Here is a 14,329-nt window from a genome sequence, read left to right on the forward strand (position 1 = left end):
TATCAAGGCCATGAAACATGATTCGAATTGTTTCCCTCCCTCATAACTTCTTTCATAGAACGTATAAATCATGCAAAATACCATCTTCATGACCAGCTATCACTGAAACAAAATAGCTGAAAGGAACTTGCTGCATAATAATATCAACTGTACAAGTATTATTCATGATTCTGTTTGTGATCTTCGGTTGTTGTTTCTGTGTGTTGTTGGTTTTGAGGCTATCAGTTTCTGATTTTAAGCTCTGGTGCTTCCTTTTTTTGTTTGGTGTTTGTTTTGATTTTTCCAGTTTAGATGGATTTTTTCTAGTGTTTTGAAATTAGTTGTTAAGTGTTAGATTCTTTATGGATTTGGATTTTTGGGAAGTGAGCATTTGTTTCTTGTGTTACTGTGGTTTGTATAATGGTTGAATCACTTCTAAAGTGATTTCTATTTCTATTTATTTTTTCTGATAGAAAATTATTCAAGGTTATGTTGAGAGTTTCATCTCCTTGGGTGTGTTTGTTTGGATATAAAAGTCATCTCTTATCTTAATATTAAGAAAATATCCATATGAGGTATGTTGACCAGAGAGTGAGAGCAACAGTTGCAGCACCATATGTCCACAAGAGAATAACTGAAAACTCTTCAGTGCCTACATCAAATAGCTGAGCCATGGTACCTGCACAAGTATAACCTCGCTGTAACATTATGCAAGTTATACTTAGCATGATTATTTTTACAATTCAGAAGTAGAAGTTATATAAGTGATTAAAAGAGGTTAAAAGAGTATATTTGTATGGAGTGAATGAATGACTCACTGATATTCATTGCAGGTGGCAAGGCATACTGCATAACTAGCACATATTGAAACAAAGGGTCCAATGGGAGCAGACCAAAATTTGCAGCTCCTCTAACAACACAAAATCCAATGGCAGGTAGTAAGACTAGTCGAGCTATGATGATGCAAATCAGGACCAGTGGTTCGATACTTGATGACTGCATGCCTGTCATTTTGGTGCACATCAAATTGAAAAACTCACTTCAGTTCTTTAGAATTGTATAAAATATGCTGAAGTTAATTCTCTATACCTTGTGTAAGGTTGCCTCCAAGCAAAACAGTGATACAAGGAATTGTACCATCCCTAAAAGAAAAAATTTAGTCCAAATGAATAAGCTGTTGGAAAATAACAGACACCAATGAAATGCCTTCTACAGTAAATAAAATTGACTAACATGCTACACTATTAAATTCGTCTAAAGTCAAAATTCTAAGGTTGAAAATATTATTTCACTACAAAACTTCTATTTAACAATTTCTTCTTGTAGTTCTTAATTAGATGTTATACATACTATGAGTTGGCATGAGAAATGAGTAGTGTGTGAAAATTTCAAATCAATTAGATATAAGAACATTTTATAATATATAAGTAAGTACAAATCTCATTTTATGTGGGTGAGTTTTGTAAGATTGAGTTAGTCTCAAAATCTATTTCTAAATATAGTTAAAACAGATCATTATCCACATGTTGGGACAAATGATATCTCCAAATATTATATTATTTGTCATCATTCTTTCCCTACCATTTTTATAAGAAAAAAAATTGTTTGAGTGATTTCTTTGCAAATATTCATAACATTTTAATAAACTTTTTTTGTCATCTTTTTTCAATTATTACTGTTTCATATACAATTTTTTCCTTATCATATGTGACTATATATTTATTCTAATATTACTATTTTTTATTTTTTTTGTCCTTTTAAAGCTTAACATTAACATAAAGAACCGAATACTATATTTTTTTTATCAGTAAAAAATAAAAAAAATAAAATGAGACAAAAGTGTTCAAATTTCAATCCTTACAAATACTTTAGAATGTCTCAACCCTTATACAGATACTTCCCTAACCCTTATACAAAAAATGGTTAAGGTCAACATGTTCAACATCTGACCTACCAACATTCTTCAAACTCAAAGACCACCAAATCAATCCTTAAGATTGAAAAGGAATGGGAAGTAACAAAAAAAAATCAGCATCATCTATCTTATGAGGATTCTTATAACCAATCTTTAATCAAAATAATTACACTAGAGTCATTATTTTTAGAGTAATAGTAATTATTTGACACTCAATGCTCCAAATGACATTCATCTTATGCCTTATTATTTTACAAAATTATCCTTATCACATAAGTAATCCAACACTTAAAAGAAGTAATCCAACACTTAAAAGAAGGTGTAACGTGGAGCAAAGGAAAAATGGGATTCAAAAAATCTTTTTTCTTATTTTGATGAGAGAAAAGGTACATACCCTAGTAATTGAATGGAGTCTTGGATGACTCGTAATGGAGCCTCGCGTCCTATTATTAGGTTCCTTAGGCATTCAATCCCACCAAAGAGAAAACCTAAAAACTGATAATTGGGGTAAATTTCTCAGGATCATTTAAAGGCTAATGAATAAAGTTGAAAGCAATAGAAAAGGGAATGAAAGGAACTCACCGTAGCAATTGTTGGGGGTGACATTACTTCTGTCAGGATTTGACCCACAGTTTCCATCACTCTATGACAAAAACATTTTTCACTATTCATTGACACAATGGACGCACCTTGGTCTACAAGCTGCAGATTTGGAATTTTCGATTCATTTTATAATCCACCAAATTATTGAGAATTTTTTATACATTGAGTTTGAGAAAAAGGAGAATGCACAAAATTAGATTGCAGTTCAAAAAGGGGTGGAATAGAAAGATTTTTATGCTCTTTGGTAAAGAATATATATAGGACCACTTTCAGCACTCCCATATTATGTTTGATAAAATGTTTTCATGCCAATATTTTCATTTCCTTCCTACACAAACATAGCAATAATGTACACTACTATCTCATGGTTTTACAATTTGATTTTCTGTGTCTCTGGCATAACCATCATTTTGCTTGAGAAAGCCAGTTTCTGCATCATCATCTAGGCCTTTGTTGGGAATCTTTAAGATCTCAGCAGCCTCAAATGCTTTATATCTCAAGGATGTGTTTCGCATTAGTTGGTAAGTATAGGTCCAGATGAAGACACCACCAAGCTAAAATTAATAAAAGAAGATAATATCAGATACATGTTCAGATGGTGAAAGCAAATCATGGATAAAAATTATGAGTAAAAATGGTGCATTACCGCCAAAGAGCAAAAAGAATAAGAGAGAGCCCTGTGGCGGCAATCATCAGGTTCACCAAATGGACCTCCTTTTTCATCACAGATAGCAGGGATAATTACAATAGGAAGATTACCCATGTTTCCTGATCAAAGATGCACCCTTCAATGAGACCCTTTTTTTGTTACATTTATAAGAGAGGCTTTAGATAAAGGGTTTGTGAGACAATTATAGGAGTGTTTGGTAGGAGTGAAAAATGGAAGCACTGAGTGAGAACAGAAAAAAAAATGCTATAATTCTCACAACTTTGATATGGTACCTGTTGAACATGAAGCAATAATGAGCCCTTGCACTTTCAAGTTTGGTTTTAGTACTTTTACTATCATCCATCCTAGAATCCCTCCAATTAAGAAGGTAAGTCCAATGTTAACGGGCATAAACCACCTGCATTAATGATTAAACAAGACATGGTTAATTTTTAGCATAAACAAACCAAAAAACCATACCCCTTTTGCTGACACAATTGTATATACCCTTTCTCTCCTTTTTTTTCTTTTCTTGTGCTTTTCAAATATGCATAAATGGTCTCATTGCGATTATTAGTGACAAAGATTACAAAATCAGAGTTAGTTTGTGCGTGCTATACTGCTATATGTAAGTAATACACTTATGCTTTGTTTGCAGTGCCGATAGGAGAATACCCCTTTTTATTTAACCAAACTCATGAAAAGTTTATGGAAGGAAAAAAATTAATGATTGTGTACCATAATATCATTTCGTCAAGAGAAACACTCTTGGCGAAACTTGCAAATATAAGTGAAGGAGTGAACGCAATGAAGACAACCTGCTCAAAGGGTACACAAAATCAAAGAAAAAAAAATGCTTGGATAAGAATGAAGAACAGTTTGTCCATAATTTGTTCTCTCTAAGGAAAAAACAGGATGCAAGATCAACAAATAAGTATTCACCACAAATCTTAATTCAAACCTCATTGATATTTAATGCAGATAATCTCTTACCTTGTTCAAGGATTTTCTGAAGTCTGCTGAAAGAAGATTATTACAACTATCTGTTGCCATAAAAACTCCTACTGCACTGATAAGTAGGACTTGAATAACTGGCGCAGAAGCCACCTCCAACATTTCCCAAAACCCCATTTCTATATATCTTTGTCTCTATTGTTCTGAGCTCCTTCTCTTGTTCAATGTTACTGTTTTCCTCTCACGTTCAGTTCTATCCTCTAGGATGAATAGAAGATAAATCTTAAAAAACAGAACAAAGATAAACACACTATACAGTGGCAATGAAGAAGCAGTCTAGTAAAAGAATAAAGGCACTAAACAAGGAGGCTAAGTCTATATATGAAGGCCAATGTCAATAACAAGGACCAACCATGAAGATAACATCAATTTTCAGCACAGAGAAAAGCAGTGGAATTGATGACATTTACCAATTTTTGGTAACTTATAGGAATGAGCATAGACATGATGGCACACATAATCTGTGACAGGAGTAAGACAGCCACGTCAAGAAAACTCAACCTAAACAAATTAAAAATGTATAAGTTTAGTGAGACGATTTTTAAATAATTATACGAGTATAAATAAGGATAGAAATCTAGAAAAGAAAAGAGGAAAGAAAAAAGGTTAGTGTAATTTTCTCATTTTAAAAATAAATATTAAGTAGAAAAGGGACCACTTTCCACATTTTGATGATCACAGTGTCACAACATGCAGGTTTAAAAGAGAAAAGGAATTACTGACCAAGTGTTTTCATCTCTACTGATGAAACCAATCCATTGACAGGAAGCAGAAGCCATTAATGTATAACATATTTTCAAACCTGTTCATAACAATAAGAATATGAGAAACTAAGACTCTCACGAACGAACCTATTTGTCCTTTTACATAAATATATTCAGATAAGACTATATAGATAATCCATTGCTGAGAGGATATATATGTATGATGCATTGTGTTATTAAACCTGTGAATGAGAGAGACTAAGAACTTGTTTGAAAGTAAGAGCAAATGAGTTTGAGAAGAGAGACAGAGAGAAAGGTATGCTATGATTCGTTGAGCAATTAGTGTGTTGAGTTGTTCAAATGAGTTGAGTTAGATGCATCGTTATTTGCGCATTGCCTCAAGCATGCTGTCTAAACATAGTTAGATCATGAGTTTAGTTTCAACTTTGATTTATCTTTCTTCCTTTTATTTATTTTTCTTGTTATTTTGACCAACATCAACCACACAAGTAGGTTTAATTAGTTACGTAATTGTTCTGTCTATTTTCAACCTTTGTCTCATGCTCAGTATCAATAACTTTTATTTTTATAGATTATAGTTTTTTTTTATTAGCTAGAAATCTATTAGTGCATGTAATACAAACACACACATATATATATATAATGGGAAAAATAATATAGACGAAAATAAATTTATAAGAAATTATCTTGACTCTAAAAACTGAGAATTTGAATGCTATATAAAATGAAGTTATCTCCATTTTTACTAATTTACAAAGGAAAGCTCCTTGTAACATAGCGAAGTAGAGATTTTGATTGAAGTTCTAAGAAGTTAACACTTCATTTTGCTATGTGTTGCATAAAAGGAAGAAAAAAAAAAGATAACCAGACAAGGCTAACATAGGTTTTTTTGCTTTCTGCAGCCCCCATAAATTTAAATGCACTCCTATCATTTTTAGAATGACATTTTACTCTGTAAAAATAAATTCCGAATTAGCTGTCCTAGAACAAGCTTTATAGAATTTCCAAAACATAATTTCTAGAACATAATTTTTAATAATTTTTCCATAATACATGTAATACATTTTTTAATAAACTTTTTAAAATATAATTTTTAAATAAATTTTCTTTAACATATATAATACTTTCTAAAACCTATTAGATGCATCTTCTATAACGACTTTTCTAAAACAAGTTTTCTACAACATATTAAATGCATTTTTAGAACGAAATTTTTAGAACATTTTTTGTCAAACTTAAATCACAACTTCCAAAATGAGATTTCTAGAATAACTTTCCGAGTGTAATGAAGAAGGAATGTGTAGACAGCTGGAGGAAGTTGTGCGGTGCATGAGAGATTATATTTTAGTCTTTTTCTCTTAGTATAGAGGTGCAGTTAGTAATTATAAGAGTGCAGGAAGCAAAAGTCCTAACATAGACCCAAGACACTTCATGGAGCATGCATTACTGTCTTTGGCCCAAAGACCTGTTAGTTTTCTTCCTTGTGTTAATTTCTTGGGGATGTTTAAGTTTTACTTAAGCAGAAGAAAAAATAAATTAAAATTTATTTATTTACGAATTAAAAATATGATTTTCTAAAAATTAATATAATATATCCTTCATTAATTAATTTGTATAAATTAATCTTAATACAGAGAAATTCATTTAGTTTTTGAAGGGTTTATAAAAATGTTTCTCAAAATATATACTCTTAGCTAGAAATAGGTCTGGGAAGATTATACCAAGCGAGTGCAAGAATATGAAGTTTGAATAATATCTATTTACCTATTATATGCATTTTTTAAAGTCTAAGTTTGGTATGACAATTAATTTCTGCACCTAATAATTACGTACAATGACTAAAATACCTTCTTTCAGATTTGGTATTTATAAATGCATTTCTGGATTTAGATTTTTAGAACACTTTTTAAAATTTTAGAATCCTTTTTCAGAATATGTTTATATTTTTTATTTTCAAGATATAAAACAAGTCATATTTGGTTAATTTGATTATTTAGTTAATGTTGAAGATTTTGTAATAACACTCACTTTTAGGTGAGTGTTGACGATTCATACTGAATGACATTCACACCTTTGCTAATTTTTAAATAAATAGTTACAGTTTTGTTAACAAAAAGATATCTGCATCCCTTATATTTTAAGAAAGTAATAATAATCTCTCTTATGTTATTTAAAAAATATTATATTGATTAAAAAAATTTTAAAAAAATACAATTTTCATAATTTTTATTTAAACTTTTATGGATATGTTTAAAATTAAATGTATACTATAAAAAGTGGGAACAATATTTTTTAAAAAAACAATTGGAAGGTTTATATAGAATATAAAAGAAATTAGGGTTGATATACTTCAAGGTCAAATTCAGAATTGAGAGATGTTTTGTGGCTTTTTTTATTAGACTCGATCTAAACTAAGTTATTGTAATTTATTGTTGATTGAGTTGGATTGGGTTGGATTATCTGTTTTGAATTTGTTTTTGCCAAAATATATAATTTTATTAGTTTTCATTATATTACTTAGTATTTGAATAATTAAATAATTTAATATTTTAAAAAGGCATATTTGGTGAATAAAATAATGAAATAAATTTAATAATTTTATTACTATTAATATTATTATTTTTCATGACTTTTTTAATAAATTGGGTCGAGGTTGGGTATCAAGTTCAACATATAGAAGTAGTCACCTAATTTGTAGAAAACTAAGTTGTGTTGAGTTTAAACCTAATCATAATCATGAAGCAAATCCAACTCAATCTATTTGGATTTATTAGGTTTGTAATACCTATATACTTCTACATACATAAATATACCAAAGTTTGCCAACATTATTTACATATAAAGTTCAATTCCAAATAGGGATTTAAAATATAAAATATTTTTAAAAATAAATTATATCGAAAATATGGAATTACATGAATATAAATTATCAAACTATCTAACCTCGCCCAAAATAATATTCTTGACCTATATTGTTATTTGCTAATAACTAAACACAATCCTAATATAAATCACATAACAAACACAAGAAGAAGGGTAAGTTATCAAAAATTAAGACCAACATGCAAAATATAAGTAAATATTAATTAGCATATCAAACAAACTTTATTTGGTCAATTTTAAAGCATTGTTGGTTTACAACAAACCTTAACTCCAAATGGATATAACATAACACATATTAAACATACATGTTTTGAAATATTTATATTGAGCATATCTTACTAGAGAGTAACACCTGACTCATTTTAAACACTTTTGATATACATAAAAGACCTCAACTTAGGTGAGTTCATCATACAAATAAATATGAAGCTAAAATAATTATGTGAAAGTTTAAACCAATTATCTTGTTTGACAATTATTTTCACATGTTTTTTATATAATCATTATATCAAGGTTTTTTTTAAGAAAAGTCAACTTTTACAATCAATTCATTATGATTAAATATAATTGATTAGAATAGTTTGTGAAAATTACTTGAAAATATAATAATTAATTATTATTAATTGTAATCAACTATTTCGGTCACTAACTTCAAATATTTTTAAAAATTAAAATTTCAAAAATAAATCTTTCTCTTTAATTCATATATTTTTTACACTTTTTTTAAAATAAAGCTTTGTTGTTTTCTAGAGAGAGTTTCTTATACTGTAATACAACATATAGTGTTTAAAAAATAAGTGCTAAAGATTTATCAAGAAAAAGTGATATTCTTAAAGGATATTTTAATGAGTGATTTATATTTCTTATTTTAATTATATATGAGATCTTATAATTGGATATAATATTTTAGTGAAAAATTCAATTAAGATTACTTGAATTAATTTGAAGTAGATTTAGAAAAAATTAACTAATATAAATTCGTGTGCCTTCCTTTTCCATCTTCCTCATTATCTTCAATTATTTCTGTCTTTGGTAATCATTGATGGTTACATTTAATTATCTTTTCTTCAACAAAGTCTTGAAAAAAAATAATCCAAGAAGTCAATTTTTAAACCATTACAACCCATCTTGGTTGCGTTTCAATTTTAGCCATTGTTTTATAAGGAAAAATAATGTTTATCCCAAAAACTATTAGAAATATAAAACCTATTTATTTATTTTAAAATTAAATAAAAAAATGAACATTATTTATTATAATATCATGGCAGAGAAGTAAATTTTTTCATATCAAAAGGTAAACCCGCATAATGATATATTCATAATATATTTTATCATATGGAGTAATGTTAAATGTTTTAGTGTAAAGTTAAATTTATCTAAAAAAGTATATAATATGAATATAGTAAGTAAATATATTAAAAGATGCATGCGTGAATTATTAGAGACATCTTTTTTGAAAGCAAAATTGGGACTATTTTGTTTTTATATAAGAATCGGTGTATTCATGAATCATGATTCATTATAAATGGTTTTTCTGTAAATTACATGTTTTTGGTTCCATTCCGATGACATCACTGAATCGGCCATGGGTTTCACCTGCACCAGTCTAAACAAACTTTGGTACGCAATTTTCTTAAATAATAATAAATATCTATTCAATATACTTTAATTTATAAATCAGTCTTTGAAATTCAGAGTTCACTTTTCTAGAAGGAAAAAAAAAGGTATAATATTGAAAAATTAAAATATATGCATCCTTAGGTTAATTTTACAATAAATAAATTAATAATTAAGCCTTAATACTTAAAAAGACGAGTATTGACCGTCCTTTTAAAAATATTTAGTGAAAATAATTTAAATTAAAATAAAATGAATCATATGAAAAATTGGATAATATTAATGTGAATCTTTATACACATACTAGGGTAATAAGATCTAATAATATCTTATATATAAATATAATAAAAAAAATACATTATTGTTATAAAATCTATTACATCCAAAGATAGATAATTAATGTTAAAAATATAGTTTACAGATGCACTCCTCCTCGTGGAAGTTAAAAATAAAAAATGAGTAAAAAAAGTAAAAATAGAAAAAGAGTCATTATAATTGAGAGGTATACTGGTTAGTACCGATCGAGTCCGTATTGATATAGGATCGAGTCCGTCTTGATATAGGTGTCTGATTGCCCGGTTGAGAGATATCTCAAATTTTGCAATGAAGGACAATAAAAATACTTAATAAGTCATATTTATATTCCGATATATGCGAAAAATATCTATGATAAATGAGTGACTTAAAGATTAAAAATATTATTTATATTCGTATTTCCATAACTAGTCGTATAAATAAACTCCTCTAAAGAATTGTAAGGTACGTTTTTACCATTTACCAAAATACACCTTTTATAGAGTACTTATTTGAACGTCAAAATATCTTTTGCATGTCAAACTCCCAACGGATTGTCAACATTTAGGTCAAAATTTCATGGATTGAGATGAAAATACTTACGTATTTTGATTGACGCATAGTATGTATTATGATGTAGACATAGTTATTCCATAAAGAAAGTATTGTGTTGAAATGTTAAGAGGGTGTGAGTATTTATTTTGGAACTATGTGAAATAGATGATCTTGACTCTCCCGATACATTGAAATCACATAGATAAGGTGTTTAGACGTTGAGAGTCAACGAAGGTTTATGTGACCTATCTTATGGTGTGAAAAAAAATTGTATCAGGTAGGTCATAAGGAATTTACATTATCTTGTGAGGATGAATTTTTCTCATGTTGAGACTTTATTGTGGGGATAACTTAGTGATATGACATGTATAAATTTCTCACTCTAATTTCAAAAGATTTCGAGAAGTATAGCCAAGTGTTTGCTATTGAAATTTTGATATGAGTAATGAATGTTATTTAAAAATTAAAAACGTTATTTAAAAATTAAAAATAGATACTTTATTCTTGATTAATATATTTTTTATTATTGAATGTTGATGTGTTATAAAATTATATTGAAAGTTTTTTTAAACAATAATTTATCCTACTTTCTTTCTTTTGTTTGTTTTTATAATATGTGACGAAGACTTAATATAGAAAATTGAGAAACATTTTAAAAATATAATATATATTTAAAAATCTCTGGACAATACAAAAATTACTATAATGAAAACAAAAAAATTAAAAACATAAATATAATTTAGGAAATATCATAAATTATTATAGTAATTTACTTCAAATTTAATTTAGTCTATAAAAAGTAAGAATAAATGGCAATCAAATCAACCCAATAAAATATAAAAAAAAAGGTAAATATATAGATAGTGTTAGCTTGGTATACATAAATTAGTATTTAACGCATAATAAAAATAATAATATTTAATATGCATATGGTTTAATTTGTGACTAATTTTAAAATGCATTTTTTTGTTAGATATTTTCTCATTTGGTTTGGACGATCAATTTTAAAATTTATGATAAATTTTAATATTTATAATAGGTTGTGTATAATCTATACCTATATATAAAGGGGATTCCCCTCTTAACTGCTCTTAATTTTTTTTCCTATTTTATCCTTATATTAATATTTAATTTTATTATTGTATTATGGTCTTTGTGTCATTTCTTATTCTCCTCTTAACTGCTCTTAATTTCTTTTCCTATTTTATCCTTATATTAATATTTAATTTTATTATTGTATTATGGTCATTGTGTCATTTCTTATTCTCCTCTTAACTTATCTTAATTTGTTTTTCCATTTTATCTTTACTTAATAATTTATTGTATTAATTTTGTTTTAAAGATCTTTTTCTCTGTTAAATAAAAAAACTAAATTATTTGTAATATTTTGTGGACAGTGGAGATGATTTGGTACGTTACTTTTCTGATTTAAACTGATATTTTCCACTACACATAACTCACGTATCCTACTTCCCACTTTCTCTTTCCTATATAGGTACCTACTTCTCACTTTCTCTCTCCACTACACATAACACATTCTTTTTTTTACCATACTTCTCACTTTCTTTTCTCTTTCCTTTTCACTTTCATGGAAAATCATACTTTCATTTCTTTGATTAATCTTGCACTTTTCATTGATTGTTTGTGAGTTTTGGGGGTTTTTTTTGCAGTGGCTTTGGATCGGTGATTGAGAAAATCTCGACAAACTATGGTGTTCTAGGAGCATCTCTTCAAGGTTTATTTGTTTTCAAGAAACTATGCAGGTTTTGTTGTCTAATGATTATGAAGGTTTTGTTGTGCCTAATGAGGGTCTAGCCTATACTCAAGACTGAAAAAGATATTGATGTAAGTTCTTTAGAAGAAGAATTTGTCGAAGACCTTCTTGAGCAACATAATGAGATTGAGTTTGCAAATCAATGGCATATGATCTTAACAACCTACTTTTGCGTTGTTCCCTTTTTGTTTTCTTCCTTTTCTTCTTCTCTGGGCAATTCATTATCTACTATGAATTTGAATTATATGCATATATATTACGGTGTGTAGATGTACAATACATTTCATTTATTTCTTCTGGGGGAGAAGAATATTGTGCAATTTTGAGAGAAAGTTGGTTGCGAAAGAATCCTATTTCAATGGGTATCAAAAAAGTGCAACAAATCTAATACATATACCTCAAATTTTTATATCTTAATTATAAAGCATTAAAGTTAAATACATATTAATTATTGTTTTTATGATCATTTAATATCTGTTGTGATTTTCTTCTGCCTATCATAATTATGTGGTGTTGTGACCGTCTTTGTAATTTGATAACATAGAACTTATATTTTCTCAATATTGCACTACATTATAATTCAAACCTTTTTAACTTTCTTGCTTTGCTTTATATTAAATTATAAAAAAAATTGGAAAGTGATAATTTCTCATACTCTAATTTCACCTCCGCAATCATAGAATAATGTTTTTTCATCATTACTCTAATTCAAATTTGAACAGCAAAATTAGTATGTAAAATGTTTTAATTTTTTATTTTATGCATTATCTTATTTTGGTTTATATTTTTATTTATGAAGATCTGATTTTTTTTTTATGTTGTGGAACATAATTTAATGAGAGGTCTTTTAAAATTATTATGTAAACCATAATAAACATAATTTTACTAAATTTAATGAGTTTTAATAATATTCAATCAATATGCATTTAAAAAAATATTTTTATGACATAATTTTCACAATCTATGTTAAAACAAAATGACTATATATATATATGATCGTCTATATATTTGATTTAAAAGGTTAAATATTATTATAATCCCTAAAACAATGTATTAATTAAGACCTAAGTTTCTTTTAGTTTGAAATTCTAATTAAAATCAAACTACTATAGATTTGATGAATAGTCAAATAAGTAAAAATAAAAAATATTGATACATAATAATAATAACATTAATAACAAAAATAAAAAACATAATAATTATAAAAATAAAATATTATATATATAATAATAAAAATAAAATATAGATATATATTAAAAACAAAAATAAAATGTTCCCGCTAGTAATAATAATAATAATTTAAATGAAAACGAAGAGGAATAAAAATCCAAACGACAGAGCAGAAGATAGCGATAACTTTGTACACCAACGAGGACTGCACATGACTTATTTAATAGCTTAATAAATACACGACCTTTTCTACTTAGACTTTTTAGAAATGAAAAAAAAAATATAAATTAAAATTACTCTATATAAGTTAATTTTAAAAAGTCCTCTTATATAATTTTTCTATTTAATTTATCCATATCTTTTAAATTGTAACTTTCTGTATTAATTAACATAAATTTATGTTTACATAAATATTTAAAACCGTATCCCTCATTTGTCGGTTGGATTAGTACAATTCTCCGTTCAGCTATGCTTTCTATAAGAATAAGTGGTAGTTTGGTGGGTTTTTTTCCTTGCAGTCGAGGGGTAAGGCAAGGTGATCCATTGTCTCCTTTACTTTTCTGTCTTGCAGAGGAAGTTCTTAATAGAGGTCTCTCTAAGCTTGTGAATGATAAGAAGATTTTAAATATGACTAGTCCACAAGGTTATCTCACTCCCTCTCATATTTTGTATCCTGATGACATATTTATTTTTTGTAGGGGGATATTAAGTCTCTTAGAAATTTGAGTTCTTTTCTTAAAACATATGGTGATTTTTCTGGTCAATATATTAATAACTCTAAAAGTAGTTTATTCACCATGGATAATTCTTCAAGATTTGTCACCAGAATTCAAAATATTCTTTCCTGTAGTCATGGTTGTTTGCCTTTCAATTATTTAGGAGTGCCTATCTTTGTTGGTGCTCCAAAGTGTCGGTTTCTTCAACCTTTGGCTGATAAAGTTAAATTGAAGCTAGCATATTGGAAAGGTAAATCTCTTAGCATGATGGGTCGAATTCAGCTGGTCAATACAGTGATTACTGGATCTCTAGCTTATAGTTTTAATATGTATAAGTGGCCTGTTTCACTTATTAAGCAAGTTGAGCAGTGGTGTCGAAATTTTATTTGGACTGGTGATATTCTGAAAAAAGGTATTGCTACCGTTAATTGGGGG

At 27.7% G+C, this 14,329-nt stretch overlaps 1 protein-coding gene across 1 annotated transcript; it reads right to left on the minus strand.

The window, feature by feature from the left end:
* Positions 1–533: 533 nt before the first annotated feature.
* Positions 534–4,348, minus strand: LOC137805988 (protein PIN-LIKES 7-like). The gene is made up of 10 exons (XM_068605863.1): positions 4,140–4,348; positions 3,885–3,964; positions 3,440–3,564; positions 3,144–3,265; positions 2,872–3,051; positions 2,477–2,596; positions 2,289–2,389; positions 1,069–1,121; positions 798–983; positions 534–658 (listed from the first exon to the last, which is right to left on the minus strand). The coding sequence occupies exons 1-10, from the start codon at positions 4,275–4,277 to the stop codon at positions 534–536; spliced, it is 1,230 nt and encodes a 409-aa protein (XP_068461964.1). The 5' UTR covers positions 4,278–4,348.
* Positions 4,349–14,329: the final 9,981 nt, after the last annotated feature.

This window comes from Phaseolus vulgaris, chromosome 3 (genome assembly GCF_000499845.2).
Source record: "Phaseolus vulgaris cultivar G19833 chromosome 3, P. vulgaris v2.0, whole genome shotgun sequence".
In the NCBI taxonomy this organism is placed as follows: Eukaryota; Viridiplantae; Streptophyta; class Magnoliopsida; order Fabales; family Fabaceae; genus Phaseolus; species Phaseolus vulgaris.

What these genes read in the sequence shown, in the direction of transcription:
- LOC137805988 (XM_068605863.1), bottom strand. Translation starts at nt 4,277, where the DNA reads ATGGGGTTTTGGGAAATGTTGGAGGTGGCTTCTGCGCCAGTTATTCAA. An exon ending in GAGACACAGAAAATCAAATT is followed by an intron (nt 2,597 to 2,871) that starts GTAAAACCATGA and finishes CCAAATCTGCAG; the next exon opens with CTTGTAGACCAAGGTGCGTC. An exon ending in CACCCCCAACAATTGCTACG is followed by an intron (nt 2,390 to 2,476) that starts GTGAGTTCCTTT and finishes CCCAATTATCAG; the next exon opens with TTTTTAGGTTTTCTCTTTGG.